This window comes from Euleptes europaea, chromosome 5 (assembly GCF_029931775.1).
Source record: "Euleptes europaea isolate rEulEur1 chromosome 5, rEulEur1.hap1, whole genome shotgun sequence".
Taxonomy (NCBI): domain Eukaryota; kingdom Metazoa; phylum Chordata; class Lepidosauria; order Squamata; family Sphaerodactylidae; genus Euleptes; species Euleptes europaea.
Genome location: NC_079316.1, coordinates 49,871,231 through 49,890,336, shown reverse-complemented (window position 1 = coordinate 49,890,336; position 19,106 = coordinate 49,871,231). Strand labels below are relative to the sequence as shown.

General features: G+C 39.5%; 1 protein-coding gene across 1 annotated transcript in view; it reads left to right on the top strand.

Moving 5' to 3' along the window:
- Positions 1-5,506: 5,506 nt before the first annotated feature.
- The window catches only part of WDR33 (WD repeat domain 33), a 58,122-nt gene continuing 44,522 nt past the window's right edge, over positions 5,507-19,106 (top strand). The window contains exons 1-7 of the mRNA XM_056849342.1: positions 5,507-5,553; positions 11,696-11,921; positions 12,800-12,868; positions 13,194-13,298; positions 13,654-13,749; positions 14,165-14,316; positions 16,033-16,130. Coding sequence (XP_056705320.1) covers positions 11,718-11,921; positions 12,800-12,868; positions 13,194-13,298; positions 13,654-13,749; positions 14,165-14,316; positions 16,033-16,130 — 724 coding nt within the window. The 5' untranslated portion in view covers positions 5,507-5,553; positions 11,696-11,717. The remainder of the gene's footprint in view (positions 5,554-11,695; positions 11,922-12,799; positions 12,869-13,193; positions 13,299-13,653; positions 13,750-14,164; positions 14,317-16,032; positions 16,131-19,106) is intronic.

The window sequence follows — 19,106 nt, the reverse complement described above, 5'->3', positions numbered from 1 at the left end:
ATTATCCTGCCTGTGTTCCACAGCACCTAATCTATTAAGCATTTTCCTCTGATCCTGGAGAGAATAGGTGTGCATCATGACTAGTATCCATGAATACCCCTCTCCTCCATGAATATGTCCACTCCCCTCTTAAAGCCTTCCAAATTGGCAGCCATCACCACATCCTGGGGCAGGGAGTTCCACAATTTAACCTCCCCTCATTTGAAGACGAGATCTGACTCACCAAAGCTTATGCCAAAATATATTTTTTTTCTGGATGCTAACTATTACGTACTGACACTGGTTTTAAACACCTCTATTTCCGGAGCGGGAGCCGGAAACCACGCCTCTGCTGGCAGTCCGTTCCTCCTCCCCACCACATTCAGCACGAAACCCCACCCTTCCTTCCAACAGCGCACGCGCACTTTGAAACTCCCCGCGCGCTCCGCCCCCTTAGCCTCCCTTTGGCTTGACTCCGCCGCTCGCGTGCGCGATGACGTTGATCGTGTGCACCGCCTCTGGTCGCTGGTGGGGAAGATGGCGGATGCTGGCGGCGGCTCGTGAGGTAGCAGCTTCCGGGATTGGAGGGCTCTGGGCGTCGGGGCCCCGCGTACCGGGGCTCCGTGTGCGGCCGCTTTGTGAGTGTCTCTCGTCAGGGAGGCTGGGCGGCTCGGGAGTGGGGAAGAAGAGTCTCGGCAAGCCGGAAGGCCGCTGCTGCTTCCGCCATCTTTAGGCCTCGAGGGCAGCCCCTGCTGAGGGATAGGGGCTTGCGGTTGAACGCCGGCGTAGGTGTTCGTGGACTCTGGAAAGAGAGATGCCGGCGTGGGGTTCATCGGGAGAGGCCTGAATAGGTCGAACAGGATCCCTATTCTCGTCCAGTAAATATCTGAAGTCTGATGTCTGCGAGGCGAGAGGGAAATGGGCTGGGTATAGTCTTTCCGACGCGAATAGTTTCTAATAGGACTTAATAAATGGTGACGGTCAGAGCTTAAAAGATACCTTTGCTTTTAGTGTAGGGGAGTGGCAGTATCATCTGAGAAGTTTTTCATTCAGGCCTCCTCTCAGCTGCTCAATAGACCAAAGTAAATCACTGTCTTAGCGTCTTCTGCTCCTGTAATATGGAGATGATGATAGTCTTAATATTGGGTTATACTGCAGAGGTGTTTTGAGAATTAACCATTTGTTCATAAAATATTCCTGTTTATTTATATAACAGGTAAATATAAGCAGCCATTCTTTGGAATTAATGACTTAGTCTAACAACATACAAGTATTTGTGATACAATTGTTAGGTAGAAAATGTAGGAAATAAGGACCTCACATTACTCAATACTTTACAGTGCCATCATAAGTAACAGTACATCTTTCCAAGCCCATTGACTTCATTGGTCGATTCCGCTTAAGATTGTGCTGTTAGCCCACATATATTTGATGTAATCACAAATATGGTTTCTTACTAATGTATATATTTAAATCCCTTTAGTGCCATGAATGCATTAATAAGTATTATTAAGAGTATATTAGGTAAATGTATATACTTTAATTTTTACACCCTTAAGATGTAAACTTTAGTGTTTATAGAAATGCAAAACAGTGCCATTAATGGTTATTTCAGCAGAATGGTTAGAAAATATGGTTAGGATCAAAGCTTGTGTTGGTGGATCTCTGGCTTCCCAATTTTAGTTTTCTTTCATTAAAGTCCTGGTTCTAAATTTTTTAAAAAGGTATAAAATAGCATTGTAGCCGCTGTGCGTGAATAGGACCATATTCTCACCATGTAGTACTTAACATACAGTTGTTATAGGTTTAACACATACATTGTTATGAAGCCTTGTCATTGCATGGTAGTAAAAGTTATCATTTGTTCTTAGCATCCATGGTTATGGCAATACGTTTAATACCCTGTATTTTTTTATTAATTGCGATCATGTATTTGTGTTTCAAGCCATTTGGGGGCCCTTTTCCTTCACAGGAAGGTGGGATGCAAATGTTGACATGAACAAACTCTGGACAAGTGCTACATGTTTAGTGATAAAGGCTTGGTCATCTTCAAATAAAATCTCACTAAACCTATAAAATAACCTTTCATTTCTACTGCTTACTTTAAAAAGTAGCATGTCTGCTTTAAGATAAGCTTATAAATCTTTTGGAACGTCAAAAAATTGAAATAACATCTGTATAGTATGTTGTGTGAAATATTTTCAACTTGGGGCATTAGTTTCAAATAGTCACATGAAATCACTGAATAAGATGTTTTCTGCATAAGAAATAAATCTAGCGGCTTGTGATCTTGCACTTTTATTTTTCTGCATGAAATTTTGTATGTCAAGCTAGGTGAACAATTCCCAGTTGTGATGCATACAGAAGTCATGTAGGAGAAAAATGCACAGGGAGTACACAAATCGTAACTTGCTACGATTGAAATAGTCACTCCTCTTTTTTTTTTGGCTGTCAAGTTACAGCTCACTTATGGATTGAGTAGTCTTAGCAGGTCACCACATTTTCTTGCATCATGGCTACTCATAGGAAGACTGCTTTGAATGGAGTAAAGTCCAAGTTCTCTTGCAACTTATGGGCGTGAAGGAGAATAGAAACAATACAATGTCGTGTCATTGAGAATTTTGCCAGTTGAGGATTGGTGCTATTGTTCTGAATTGGTTTTTACGTTATCACTATGATGTGAAAACCTTTACCACTGGCTTCCCCTGTACATTTAGTACATATGCATTGGAGCTGAAAGAGTTCAGTATTTATTGGGTGTTTGCTGCTCTTAGTTCTGAAAAATGAACTATTTTTGTCATGATCATGTTGATCACCTTAAAGCATCCTGGGTAAGTATCACAGTCTTTGCTCATTATATTTCTGAATATACTTGATCCCATTGATCACAATGATGTTTTCTTACCAGAGACTTAGTCTTTGCTTAGTAAAAAGGAGTTAGCTATGAAAATAAGTGAAGTCCATTAGAAATTGTGAATGTTTGAGATGTTCCAGTCTCCCTGAAAATCAGATGACTCTTTGAAATTTCTATATAGTATGTCTTTCACAATATTAGACTTAGATGAGAAGGACAGGATATAACTTGTAAATCAGGAGGTCTGCCTATAGTTTGATGTAATCATTCTATTTTTGCTGAATGCTGGGATTAAATGAACTATATTTCTGAACAGCTTTTCTTGCTGGAATTATTAACTAGAATCATGACTTTTGTGGAGAAGCTAGCTTCCTAGTAATATCAAAGAAGCTATGAGAGTGGCTGTCCATGGAGACTGGAGCTAGCATTGATTCTAATTGTAAATTGTCAGTCTCTGGAGAAGCTGCTTGGCTTTCCATAGTTTAGTAAGCTTCATTATTTTCCATTTCGTTCTGCAGATATTTTTGAGAGATTTAGCTTGCTTAATTGGCAAGTTGCTTCTTGCGCTCTGGGAAGGTTACATGAAGTAATGTGCGTTAAAATACATTTGAGTTATGTTTACTAGGCCATGATATTTTCGAGTCATGCCACTCTCAGACTTCCTAAGAAAGCACAGAATTCAAGCAGCCTGCATATGCGTTATTGGTTAAAAGTGAGTTGTTTAGCTTCTAAAACTTGCCTGCAAGATGCATTTAGACTCAATTCTGGTCTTAATTTTCAAGAGAAACATGCCATAACTGGAAGTGAAGGATAACGTAAATGACAAGATTTATATATAATAGTGATGGGTGATCCTTCATTGTAGAGCAAAAAAATCTGCAGTGTTTGTGCATCTAGAGCCAGACTATATATTTCTGCAAATTGAGTGAATCCCCAGTTTTGCTAAACAATATAACTAGTTAAAATATGTATATACGGCTTTAAATCCCTTCCCAATAGTATACCGCAATGTTTGTGCATGTGCAGATGTCTCATAAACACAGCTGTCTGAGTGGGGCACAGCCAAGAGGACCAGCTTACAAGGGGAAGGAGGGAAGAAAATGGGTGATCATGTGAGTTGAGTGCAAAAGGAAAATATGCAGTTTAGAAGAGCAGATAGAGAATAAATACAATTCAGAAGGGTGTGTGGATAGGTTTTCCCATCCTCCATGTTCCTTTTGCATTGTCTAACTCGCTTTTGTGCTAGAATGTAGAATATGTTGCCTTCTCAGGGGAAAATAGCAGGCATATGAAGTTATGTCATCTACATCCATAGTTAGGTTTCTATGTTTTAACAATGCCGCAGTTTGCGTGTACATTATTTCTTTGCTACGCATTTTTCACCTTTTGACTATAAAGCCCTCAAGGAGATAAGCAGTAAAACATGGCACTCCACTCTCTGTGATCAGTTGGTTATAGTTATCCTTTTTGAACTTGCTATTACTAGTGGTATACCTAAGCTTACATTATCCATAATTACAATGCTGTATTCTGATGGATTCTTAAATGTGTGTTATAGTTAAGTATGCCTGCTTTTTCATATCCTCTGAGTAATTATTTATACTGTGGTTGAAAGACTTGGTCTGCAATTGCTTGGAGACACAAGCTTTGAGAAGCCAGCCCTGCCCCTTATGTTCTGATATACGTGATTATGTGAGCTGCCCTGAGCCCAGCTTTTACTGGGGAGGGCAGGATATAAATTTAATAAAACAATAAAGTACTTTAAAAAATGGGTGTGTTTGAAACTGTTAATTTATGTGATTTGTGTGTGGGGGTTGCTCCATATTTTTAAAATAGTATTTTCAAAGTTTTCTGAAAATGCTTAAATTTGGTGTGTTGGCATTTTCATCTGCATTGTCAAACAATCCGCATTCATATGAATGCTGTGGAAAGTCTAGTGAGAAGCTGCATGAGCTGTATTAGCAGTTCAGATTTCCCAGTGTCGTTCCGAATGATCCAGTACTCTGGGTAGAAAGCTGTAAAGGTTTTAAATGACCCACCAGTCCATTTGATTATGCATTTAATTTGCAGGTATAAATCCATGTGAGGAAAAGCTATTGTAAATCAAGATGAGTAGGCAGCAATTTCTGTGATCAAGTCTACTGGAAAACAAGTAGCTACAGTTAAAGAACAGGCTGTTGACTTTTGGAAGTGGTTAAAGTTTAGACTGAAGTTGACTCCATTCACTTTGCATAAACATTAGAGATAGGCTAGTGTAGCCTTTTAGACTGTCTGTGGCTGCTCATCCTCTGCTCATTTGCCTCCCAGTCTTGTTCCCTATGCAATACCATCTTCTTCAACCTGTACTAATCCTCCTTTCCTGAATTACACCATTTATTAGTCCCTTCTCTAGTTAACAGAGAAGCAGTGGAGCATAAAGCTGGAGTATTTCAGTGGCGGTGGATAAAGATAAAGCAGGTGTAATATGTTCCCTTATGACATTGGCTGCATTTACCATCTTGGGTGAAAGGCAAATTGTACCATTCCGCTAATATATTACTTAACTGTGGAAATATTGTGTAAAATGTGTATTGCTTAAACAGTGAGTAACTTGCAATCTCCTCCCCCACAGGCTCCAAGCTGTTCTCTGCTCCATGAACATCTGCTGGAATTCTGAACAAAACAAATATCCAACACAAATTTTCCATGTATTAAAGAAGTTGGCAATTTCTGCTGCGCAGGTATTTAAAATTTAGTGCCTACCAATTTCCATTCAATTAAATTGTGAACCCGTGACAGTTTTGTATTTCCTTAATATATGAGAAGATTCCTGAATTTGCTAACTGGAAATTGCTTTTGTGCCCTTGCTAATCAAATCTAAAGTGGCTTGGAATAAACTCAAGCCATTGCAGAAACGGTTAAAATCAGAAAGTACTTTAAAATGGTGCTTTGGTGTTTTTTTTAGAAAGATCAATTTTTCTGAAGAATAGCCCTACTGTAAATGGTTTTTGCTTTGTATGTGAGAAAACAGTTACTACTTGCTGTGTAAATAACAAAGAATTTGACAAGTGCTTTATGACATCTACTGTCCTCGCCTTCACAACCATCATTTGAGACAAGGGGCTCAGGCTTGAAACAAATTCAGTCTATTCATAGGGATAAAGTCAGTGTTCTATTTGTGGAAGCCTTGCATGCCTATTAGCATTTATGAGTAGCCTATTCATGTAGGTCTCTAACATTCTTGAAGGTTTTAATTGTACTCTGCCTATAATTCAGTTGCCCTGACCTGGATAGTTCCAGGCTAGCCTGATGTCGTCAGATCTCAGAAACTAAGTAGGGTCAACCCTGGCAAGTATTTGGATAGGAGACCTCCAAGGAATGCCAGGGTTGTGATGTGGAGGCAGGCAATGGCAAACCACCTCTGAACATCTTTTGCCTTGAAAATCCCAACAGGGGTCGCCATAAGTCAGATGTGACTTGATGGCAAAAAAATTTTAATTTTCAAGCAAATATACAAGAGATTACTAATTTGGATTTTATGCATATTGCTTTAGTGTGTGCTTGCTTATTGAATATTCTTGAAATATGATTTTTAAACTTAAAGGAATGGGGAAGTTCTAGTTTTAGAATGTTAACTATTTTAGAATGTGAACTGTAAATATTATCTACCAATATTCTTGCACTGCTCTTCTGTGGAAGGTATAGTTAAATACTCATCACAGCTGCTGAAAAATCCCAGTGTAGTCTTTTGGTGAGTTCTGTCATTTGTAAGCTATTTTGAACTAAGGAAGAAACTGGGTTTGCACTTACTAATCAAAACATGATTGATTTATTAAGTGGAGTATAAAAAAGCAGTTCCTTGTGACTAGAGTCATCATGTTGGTAATGTTGTTGGGATGGCCTGGAGTTCTTGCCTTCTATCATAACTCTTCTCTTGGAAATTGTATCCAACGTTGTTAATATAAAATGCTCCAAATAGAATTCCTTTCATTTTAGGTGTTTTTGTAAATCTCTGTCATGCCCTGTTAGTGGCCTCATTCATTCCTTATAAATGTGGGGGTGGGAGGGGTCATGGGAACATTCCTGTGCTAGGACATGAATTGAATGGTCACCCTAGGATTGTACACATCCCTTTACTTACCAAACTTGGATGGAAGGGGAAAGAACCAGCTGGAGTGGCACACTCTGGAGCCAGTGGCTACAGGATTCAGGAGAACTGACCATGCAACTCTCTAGTTGGCTTCTTCCTTTTGTGTCCTGGTCCTGCTAAGGGCTATTGGGGACTTCTCATCCTCCCACCCTCCCCATTGCTGTTACTGTTTTCTCCAACCATCTCCTCCCAAGTGGTCCATGCATAACTGAGCTTTGTTCTTAAGCTTTCTGGGATTTCCTAAGGGTATAGAAGGCCTCTCCCATTGCTGTTCTTCTCATCCAGGGCATACCTGGCCACATAAGCACACATGTCCTGGAGTCTTAATACAAATGCATGTAGTATGTGCATCTGGTTCATGTGCAGCCCTGGGGATTTGTTTGTACATGTGAAGGCTTGTTCTCTTTGCCCTCTATAATCCAAAGCTTGGTTCATCATGCCCAGTATTCTTGCGCTAAGCTAAAAAGTTTTAATCATTTAAACCATTTTTCATTAGATAAATTAGTAAAGAGTAAATCAGTAAGCCTTAATTTATGACTGATAAATCTCTTTAACAAGATTCACTAATGTGGTTTCACTGTGTTACTTGAAACAGGGTATAATAAATCCATACATTGATTCCCTCAAGAATTGTTGTTTGAAGTTTATACTAGCCTTTTGTTGTATGTAATACAGCTCTAGTATAGTATTATCAACTTGAGCCTTGCATCACGCAAGATAATTATTGTATTACTTTGTACAGGAAACTTTCCCTAGAGTGTGAGTGAGATCAATTAGAACTAATTTTAAGTGTCCCACAAGGGAGAGCAAGCCTATTATGGAAAATTATCCTATTAATTTCAGGGCTGCACACTGAAGAACAATTTACAGCTTTAAGAAACATTAGATTGAACATAGAGTTGCATTAGATTAAACAAATGTAGGGTTCCTACTGCACACATCAGGTGTGTCTGTGCCTGACCCCTCAGTAGATTGTATTAGTGGAAACGCATGTTCAGATTATGTACATTTAACCTTTTGTTCTTACACAGTCAGAACATCTCAATTTTTCCCTGCCCCATAGCAGTCCTTTCTGACCCTGGGAAAGTTTATTTCCCAGGTTTGTGGGACCCATGCAAGGCAGGAGCCTCTGGTGGAGAAGGGGACAAAATCAGTCCCTTCTTCCTCTTCTATTAGCAGAGCTCTGCTTGTGGAAGAGCAAGAGGGAATGATTTCACCTTCTTCACATACCCTACTACAACCTCCTGATTTGCATTTTCTCCACGCAGGTCCTGCAACCCCAGAAATAAATTTTCTCATGGCTGGTAAGGGCTTCTGGGGGAAGAGGAAAGATGGAAAGATCTGTGACAGTGCTTTCTGCTGATGGCTTCCTGAATCTAATCCCCTGATACTAAATCAGTACATTTTAAAAAAACATCTTCAGATTTATCTATTTATATCCCACATTTCTCCCCGATCTTCTTTCTTTTTTTGCCATCAAGTCACAGCTGACTAACGTTGGCCTTGTAGGGTTTTTAAGGCAAGAGACATTCAAGAGGTGTTTTGCCATTGCCTGCCTCTGTGTCACGCCCCTGGTATTCCTTGGAGATCTGCCATACGAACACTTGCCAGGGTTGATTCAACTGGCCCAAGTCATCCAGCAAGTTTCTATGGCAGAGTGGGGATTCGTACCTGGGTTTCCCATATCCTAGTCTGATACTTTATCTGCTACCCCACGCTGGCTTTTCTCCTGGATAGGGACCCAGAACAGCTTACATTGTTCTCCTTTCCTTTATCTTCACAACAACCCTGTGAAGTAGGTTAAGCTGAGAGTGTGTGACTGGCCCAAGGTCACACTGCAAGCTTACATCTTAAACTCCATATGTGAGGTAATGGTAAAAGCCTCTAATCTCAGGCTAACTTTCAGACCCACATATCCTGACTTTGATGTTCAGTTACTGTGTTAGGCTGTAGGCCCAACTTGGGTAAAATGTTGATCCTAGGCTACATTTTACTGTTTTAAGTAGTTTTGCTGATCAAATAACATGAAGCCGAGTTCCTGTCAACTGAGGTACATGGAATAATTATTAGAGTGTCAAGATGACATCTAGAAAATCCTGGTTCAAATCTTGCTTAGCCATGAAATGCTGTCTTGGATGCTTCAGAAAGAGGCTGTAATGCATTGAAGATTTGTCCACTGGACAGCTTCAGGAATTCCTAAGACCCTGAGCTGACCAGTGGTTCAGGTAGAGGTGTTGAGGTTACCCACATGGAGAGAATTCAGCACCCCAGTGTTTTTCTGAGCCCAGAAGTTGAGACATCTCAAATAAGAAACCAAAATTCCACAGATCCATTACAGTTCCAGTTGCCCAAGACTTCAGAGTCCCCTGTCCCCTCCTAGAAGTTAAGATGGTATACCTGGAGACCACACACAGTGCCAACCAGAGTGCCTTTCTTCAAACCAAGGTCCCACTTCTATAGAGTCTTGCTAATTTTCACCTGACGTAGGGCTTGGACACTTGGAGGTGCTGTTTCTCTCTTTAGTTGCTCAATTGCATTTGGACCATTTATGAGCTGCGAGTTTGCAGTGGAGCTCATGCAGGTCCAGTCAAGAAATTCTGGTGTTAATCCCTTGAATATGGATACTTGGCTTCCTGCTGCTATAGGCCAGTTACTTCCAGTCCTTGTTCAGAACCTGTGGTCTAGCATGCTAGCAATCCAATCCCAACTGTTTTTATTTGGAAGTAAATCCCAGCGTTTAATAGGACTTGCTTCCAAATATGCATGTTTAGCATTGTAGCACAACAGATGATTTAATTTGGGTGCAGAAGCAATTTGGAGCCAGTATAAGTGGAAAAAGACTGAAGTGATATGGTCTCTACAACTCCAGTTACCAGTATTCTGTACTAATTTGGAGTTTCTGAACACTCTTCAAAAGCAGCCCAACGATGAGTGCATTGCAGTCATCTAATCTACATGTTATCAGGGCATGCACCACAGCAACAACATCTTTTTTGCCTAGGAAAGGCAGCAGCTGACTTACCAGCCAAAGCTGGTGAAAGTTGCCTCTGGGAATTGCATGCTTATTCAACAGTAGTCTGGATTCCTGCAGCACCTAAGCACCTCTTATTTAGAGGGAGTGTAGCTCCATCCAGAATAAGAGACACCTCAATTTCTGGGCAAACCCTTCCTCCCACCAGTAGCACCTCCATTTTGTCAGGATTATTTCAGCTTGTTAGCCCTCATCCATCCCAAAACTGCCTCCAGATACCAGTCCATAACTTATCACAACCTCCCTGGAATTTGCTGGAAGTGTGAAAAAGGGCCGAGTATGATCTGCATACTGATGACAACCCACCCCAAATCTCTGTGTGACCTCCCAGCGGCTTTGTGTAGATGTTAAAAAATATGAGGGGATAAGATGGAACCTTGTCGGACCCTGTAGACCAAGGGGCCAGTCAGCAGTCCCCCAATACCATCTTCTGAACCTACTTTCCAGATAGGACTATACCACAGAATAATGCCTCCCAGTCCCAACCCAGAAAGGTGATATAGAAAGATACTGTGAGCTATAATACCCAAAGCCCCTGAGAGGTCTTGCTCCTGCCGCCTATCGTGGCACAAGTCATCAACCAGGATGACCATTTCAAAATGTAGTTTATATCTGTTATATATACAGGAAATAACACTAAATTAAATGTTGGGGGTTATTTTATGTAAAAATCTGTATACAACACAGTCTGAGTGACAAAAACTTTGTTGCTAAAAGCATTTTTTTTCATAGCAAAAGCAGAAATATTTCATGGGAATTTTTTAGTGCTCCTCTAAATTTCTAATTTTTCAGTCAAATACGAAAAAATTTGTTTTTTTCCTGGGCTTTGACAGCTCTACCCCTAACAGCATTCAGTGAAATATAGTGAAATCCATAAATGCTCATAACGTCTTAAATGATCTTGGGCCAGTCATATTTCACACACTCTCATCCCTGCAGTTCTCATAGGTTATTGTGAAGGTAAAATGGAGGAGGTGAGAACCTTGTATATACTACCTTGAGTTCTTTTGAGGTATAACTTTTTGACTGGGTTGGTTTAGTGATGACTAGGGGGCTGTTCCCTTTTACTTCATTTATGCTCCACCTTTCTCCAAAACAGGGCGAAGCAACTTACATTGTTCTCGCCTCTATTTTGTGCATTGCAATATAAACAAGCAACTATAGGGTTTTTATGTTGCTCCTATAGTAGTAAAGTACACAATCTTCTGTGCTTTGGATAGCTGTCAATAGCTGTGCATTACTGAAGGGAAAGCTGGAATTTGGATACTTGAAATAGTTGGAATTGTTGAGACAACTGTAACCATGGTCTACAATTTTAAAAGTTTAGGAGAAAAATGGGGGCGGGGTATGTATATGCATGTGGACCAATGCACAATAAATAACTAACAGATAAGAATAGAGAGGAAAGGCACAATAGAAGGAATGGAGAAAAAGAAATTAATCGGTTGGTGGTGAGGATGATACAAATAGCAGCAGCATTAAAAGACCAGTTCTCCAACAAATCACAGCACGTTGGGGGGAATTGGAGCAAGAAAGATAAATGATTTTTTTAAATTCTAAAAGATGGAAGAAATGTGGAGTAGAACATCTTTTCTTGGGACAAAGAAGCAAAACTTCTAAATACTGGCTTATTTATGTACTGCACAGATTTTTTGTGTTCTTCGTTTCTAATTTTCTTGCTTTTGCTGTCATTTTTTTCTAGAGCTTTCAAAACAAAAGTCACCATGGCCACAGAGATTGGCTCGCCACCACGGTTTTTCCATATGCCAAGGTTTCAGCACCAGGCACCTCGGCAACTCTTCTATAAAAGGCCTGATTTTGCTCAACAACAGGCAATGCAGCAACTCACCTTTGATGGGAAACGTATGAGAAAAGCTGTGAATCGAAAAACTATCGATTACAATCCTTCTGTGATCAAATATTTGGAGGTATGTTCATAATGTGTATACTGAGTTGTTATGCTTTAAAATTCATAAGTGTACATAAGCATTAAATTGTGTGGTGTCCTTGTCCTAGTTAAAAAATCCATGACGTTCATTAGAACTTTGAGAAGAAAATAATGGTATCTATTGCTTAATGTTAGGTTTTAGATCAACTTTGGGGCAAAATAAGCCCATGTTTTTGCTAGTGGGTATCTTGCTAAATGTTGCAGAGGTTTCTTTTTCCATTTCTGAGAGTGGAAAAAAGCCTAGCTTGTACAGCTAATGCAGGTAACTGGCTGTGGGAATAGTAAAGGATTGTGCTACCAGGTCAGAACCATTTATGACAACTGTGTACATAGATATTTCACACAAAAAGTACATGGAAGGGGGGGAACATGTTTGTTTTTGCTTGCTGCAAGAGTATTGCAGGAGCAAAAGCATCAAACTTTTCCACCTCAGGCATCTTGAAGCTAAGAAGATTGAAAGACCTAGGAGTGTTTTTCTTTGTCTCATCAGTGAAAGGTTAAGACCAGTTTTTCTTCACACACTGATGGGATAGGAAAGACTGATGGGGTAGAGCAAGATTTAACTGTTCTTTCCAGAAGGCTGTGGTTTTTTAGGTGGGGTCTCATTCACTAAGAGCCTAGATCAGGGTCATTGATAAGTTTGAGAAGGAAGCGATGAATGGGTCTCTGGGGGCACTGTGTTTCAGCTTTGTGCTGCTGGAAAGTAAAAAGTAACCAGATGATCCTTCCATGCTTTCCCATTATCTGGAAAATGAAATATTCTGCTGAAGAACAGTATAGGTACATTTTTCCTTGTTTCAAACTATGTAAAATTGTATATCTGATTAGTATTAATCCGAAAGTTTTACTTCTTTTCAGAATAGAGTATGGCAAAGAGACCAACGGGATATGCGGGCAATTCAGCCTGATGCAGGGTATTATAATGATGTGAGTACACAGTTTTACTCTCTTGGAAGTTCATGAACACTAAAGCATTCTTCCTAACAGGCTGAAAAAATTAGGATAAACTGCAGTTCTCCTTTTACTGGTTGGAGATGTGGATATGAAATGAAATGTCTTGAATTTGTGAAACAGGGTCTTTGGATCCAAGCCCTAGCATAGAATATTTAGAATTGGGATAATGCTTTGTATGCTTGAGATCCCAATATACAAGGTACAAAAATTAGTCTTGATTGTCTTGCTCCAGTGGGAGCAAAATCCTGCCAATCAATTTATTAAATGTAGGAATAAGAGTACCCTTTTTTTCTTCCAGCTGGTCCCACCGATAGGAATGTTGAACAATCCTATGAATGCTGTGACAACAAAATTTGTCAGGACATCTACCAATAAAGTAAAATGTCCAGTGTTTGTTGTTAGGGTAAGTATGGTGTTGCAATCTGCGTGGTATTGAATAACTCAGTAGTAACTTTCCTAAAATTGAGATTTATGTGACCCAGCGATTGCAGAAGGTATTGTGGTTACACTGTATTACACAATAGGCAGAACATAAATTGACGGTGCTCAAAGCACTGGGAGATCATCAGACAAAAAAGACGACCAGCATTTGTTGGGCAGGCATGTTTGTTACATCAGAAGGAACATATGCAAGACTGAAGAATTTAGTTCTGCTGTATGACAACTGCATGTTGTTCATCCCTGCATTAAAATCTGCAGTTGTGGTAGAGTAGCAAATTATGGTCTGACAGATGATTAATTCACATTTGCTCTTGCAGTGGACTCCTGAAGGGAGACGCTTGGTGACAGGGGCTTCTAGTGGAGAGTTCACTTTATGGAATGGGCTTACTTTCAACTTTGAAACAATATTACAGGTAAATATAGATAAAAACGTGTACTTTATAGGTGTTTTAATATTGTCTGCTTTCTGACCTTTTCAAGAAACTGAGAGCAATGCTGGAAATTAAAATACCTTCAAGGCTTTGGATCTCTTGACTTTGGCAATTGAGGTTTTGAGCAATTCACTTAATCTTGTGCATCCTTTTGCTGTAACAGTCCTCCTTACCGAACAATTGGCATTCATCAAATTGCATTTGTAGGCAAATCTCGAATTAATTGCTAAATAACATAATTTGACAATAGTCCCTGCCAAAAATATGTGTGGATATACAGTATTTAGCATTTTCTTACATTTTCCTGCCTTGTTTTGCAAAAATTTTAGTTTTAGTGAGTGACTGTACTTGAATCATTTGAACGTTAACTATAAATCCTTTTTTTCTGACTTTGCAGGCTCATGACAGCCCAGTAAGGGCTATGACTTGGTCACACAACGATATGTGGATGTTGACAGCAGACCATGGGGGATATGTGAAGTACTGGCAGTCCAACATGAACAACGTCAAGATGTTCCAGGCACATAAGGAGGCGATTAGAGAGGCCAGGTTTATACACAATATACCATTTTCTGTAGTTCCTATTTCCATGATTAGACTGTTCTATAAGTGTATTCTGGATGCAGGCATGCACGGGTGCTATCAGATTCTGGGAAATGTCTTGCACCATATAAACATATTTTCATTTGTTTCCACAATTTCATGGATTTGCTGGCATTTCTCTGAAATAGTGTTGTCCCAGTATCTGCCTCTGCAATATGTTAGAGATGTATTTGTCTGCCGCATTTTGCACTGGTATTGGTATCTTTTATATATGGTTGCAATGTGTATTAGTTATTCTTTTTTATATTCACTGTGTAAGATGGCAATTTCATTCCAAATAAAGAATTCAGTATTTAATAATATAATTGAATAAAATATAATCCAGAAATAAAACAGCTGCATAGTTCTCACAACATAAAAAAATGAAATAAAGTGAAGAACTGCTTGGCTTGGGGAGGCCAAGAAGTCCAGTAGCTTGAAGGACCCACACAAATTTCCACATCCAGAAGTTACGCTTAATGTTGAATGGGTTCTTCAATTAAAGAATCTGATGAGATGACTTTAGGACGTCTTCATGGTTCAGTATTGAGTCTCCAATTGTGCAATTGTAAATATAAAAATGAGGTGATACTCCCTCGCTAAGATGTATGTGAAGAATGTTTATAGTCTTTGGCAACGGATGTAAATAGAGGAAACTTGCTTGATTAAAGTGTGCCTGAAGAGGAGTTGCAGAACCAAATTAAACCTGTTTCCTCAGTTTTTGGTCCTGTCTACTGGCGAAGAAGATGCACCACCACAGAAGCATTTTCCATTGAATTTGCCATTTTCCCTCATCACTTAGGATTTTCCTGACAAAACTTTTACGAAGTGTTTTTACTGGTTCTGTAGGTTTACAGTATTGTAACTGTGTATTGGATTTCTCAAAACTAAGTTCTTGTCATGTATAAAGATCCAGGAATTTCTGTGGGACTACAGCTGAAAAGAAACTTCCTTGGTTCTTCACTTCATCAGAAAGGAAGTGGCTGCCTAGCCATAACTGCAGAGGTTCCAACCAAAGCATAATAGAGCTGCTGCCATGTCATCCCTCCATATTTTATGAGAAACTTCACAACTTCTGAAGTCTCTGTCACAGTTCTTGTATTTCATGGGAATGGCAACTCTTCTTTCATGACCCTTTTTTGAATATGTAGGCCATGAATGATTTTTTTTAAACCCAACTACTTTTAGCTGTTCCCTACCTTCCCTAGGATGTTTTCTTTTTTTTCTTTTTCTTTTTTTTTTGCTTCCCTTATTACAAGAAGTCTGTGGATGAAGAAGGATCTCATATGAATTCTCCTGGGACTATTATTTCCATACCTTTTTCAAAAAAAACATGAAAGCCTTGTCAGCCTTGCTCTTGTCAGTTTCACATTTGTACCGATATTGCAGAGAAGGAGTAGACAGACATATGCAACCATAGGTGGAACAGGGCTAAGGGGAAGTTGTATTGAAGCTGTCTCCATTTGGTTGGGGAACAAAATGCAGAAATAGGTACTTAGCAGTATTCCGTTACTCAAATGGACTGGCTAGATGAACACCTTGGGATGAAGTATGACTTCCCTGACAGGATGTGTTCAGGTGCCTCCCATCACTTTATTAAGTTAAATTTTGCCCTATCTGAGAAGTTTAGATAATCTGTTAAATGCTGACTTCTTTCCCCTGCTGTGTGTCTTCATGTAACAGTTTCTCACCCACGGATAATAAATTTGCTACATGCTCTGATGACGGCACTGTTAGAATCTGGGACTTTCTACGTTGCCATGAGGAGAGAATTCTTCGAGGTATGTGTACAAAAAGAACTGATTGGGATATTTCAAAAAGGGAAAATTCTTTGTAACTATTCCACATTATTTAAACAAGCCCCTCCGCTTTTGGCATTCATGCCTTAATTCTTCAAGCAACTGTTATCACAAAGATTTCAGAACTCTGTTGGTGGTTAGAGTTTATGACCTATTTACATAACTTGTAGTACTGGAACAGTGTACTGTGATTTTTCCCTACTCCTTAGAGTTATAAACATCTGTGTAGGAAGACAAGCCAAATGTCGAGTCTCACATTCTCATTTCACTATACGATGGCTGCAACAAGTCAGGGTAGAAACACTTGCTCAAGCAGAATGAGCTCCCGCCCCCCCCATAAAGTAATGTTGAAGCCATTTGTTTTTCATTTTTTCAAACATGAGTCAGATTATACACTGAATGTTTTTGTCCTGCGATTCATCCAAGGAACTCGTATATGGGTTTCCCTACTACTATTATAGAAGGTACAGCTTTTCAGCAAGTGTATACTAGTATCCACATAAACACAGTATACTTGGTATACCTTTACTTACCAATTTGTGCAATCACTATACAAGTTTAGAGACAGTATCTTCCATTAATATCTATTTTTCTCCCACTTTTCTCCCATACTGAGGACTCAAATCAGTTTTACAGTGTAAAAGATGTGTAAACTTTTAAACAAGAATAGACAATCCAACAGGGCCTCAGTCTAACCTAAAACAGGCAATGAGCCATGACGATGTCCTGGGCTGCTGATAGTTCTGCCAGCGTCTCTCAGTGCAGTGTTATAGGTCCATGTGTCTGGTCCCAAGATTTAAACCACCTGCCAAAAAAAACCTGGCTCACATGTCCACGGTTCTAACCCTTCCTTGCACCTGCTGCAACAACTTGGGCGAAATGGGTCTCCTATAAATATAGTTCTTAGAACATTTTTTTGGGACTTAAAAAGGATGTATAAAATAGAAGGGGGGAAAGGGGTGTAGCAACACTGTTCTAATTTTCATAATATCACATTCTATTTCTAATTTTCATAATATCACATTCTATATCAATATTCAATTTCTATAGCATTGAATTAATTTCCATGGAAATATATTTGACATAGGACTCCCAGCCTAGCTTTTGCAGCCTGATTTGATTTTTGTAAATACAGAAGATTCAAAAAAACGCGCTTGTTTTGGGTTTGATTCTTGATGTATCATCCACCAAAGAGCTTATCTGCAAAGAAGTACTACACTTAAAATGGGTTTGTTTAGTCTTCCTGAAAGTTCCTCCCACGGTTACTTGGGTAATAGAAACCATCCCCCAACAGTGTTACTGCTACAACCCCCAACATGTTTAACAGAGCAATCCTGGGGGGGGATAGTAGAGGTGCGCCTGGGGACAGTGCAACCAGGCTGCCTCCTGATCAGCTTGCTGCACTGCAGCGAGCAAACCGATTTGGAAAAAAAAACCAAGCCCTTTGAAATGGCTCTATTCAGTTTCACAGGGCCATGACACCATTTTGCCTGTGCAAGTTCGCACCGGCAAAAATGGGTGTATCTTGGGTGAAAGGGCTTAGGGAGCTAACTAAAGTCAGCCCCAACCTCAGGAATGCCCCCTTTGGCACCAGCGTAAGCCCTTGCACTGGAACAACGCTGCTATGATGGTGTCCATGTGTGGCTCCCCAACACCAGCATTAGTGTCTATTTAGCCAGTGCAAGTGGCATCGCCAGTGCAGGGGTCACGCCAGCTCCAAACCCCTTTCGCCCCTCCCTTCAGGATTGCTGTGCCCATTTCTTAATTTTGGCTGGAAAACAGACACACTGATGAAATCCAGGCATTGAGCTGTGGTTTTCTGTCTATGTACCATGCCTGCACTACCGTCATTCAAAGTAAACAACTGAAACAGAGGATATGCTTATACTACTCAGTTACTATTCTATCAATCACTGCTTTCATACTTGAAAACCTTGGAGCAGTGTACAAAAGAAATTATACAAATGGGTTTCTTAACTAATTGGCATTTAAGGTTGTATTCATTCTGTTATAAATTGGATTACAAATGATTGCTAAAGGCTTTATATATGTATGGTTACTCAGAATTCAAACCCTATAACATCACCGAAGACATTAGGAGTTGGATCCTACATCACCAAAGAGTTTAGGCATTGGATCCTACTAATGGTTAACTGATAAAGGCCAACCTTTCTCTCCCCTTAAATGATATTGCTGAGGGCTGGAAAGCCAGATAGCCTGGTTGGGGAGTAAGATTGCCACCCTTATTTTTTGTCGGTGGAATGCTAATAGAATTTAACTGTAGTATTTGATACTTTTCATTTTCTATTTCTATTTTGTACTGTCTTTTCGATTCCTTAGATTAGAAGTTATTTATGTCATTTGGCTTAAACTCCATCAAATCATGTTCAGATAGAAAACTTCTTTTACTTCTGAGAAAGAAAATAACCTGAGTTTGTTTTCAGCTCATTTTTCAATAGGACAGAACAACAGTGCTAATTAGGGTTGCAGGTGCATAGGTGTTGCAACCTTAGAATCCTTTGCTATTATTAATTCAGGGATTGATACAATGATTCACACACACACACACACACACACACACACATATATATATATATATATATATATATATATATATATATATATATATATATATATAGTTATATATAGTTATATATAGTTATATTGGTTTTGTTGCTGGAAATTGCAGATCTTGGTATAGCTCTTTAATTCTGAGCATTCAATCCTTTAAACACTTTTTAGGAATGTTTGTGGGATCACTTCATTAACTGCCTTCAAACACAATCTTCCATCATTCCAACACCTTGAAAGACATTTTTATGCAGGTGTTAGAAGTAATGGTTTAACTAATTGTAGATTAGAATCCTTAGTGGGAGGGAGAACTCACTAGACATGCACACAGTTCAACCCCATCTAGTTCTCTTCATGTAGATTAAGTGACCGGTAGTGATATCGAAT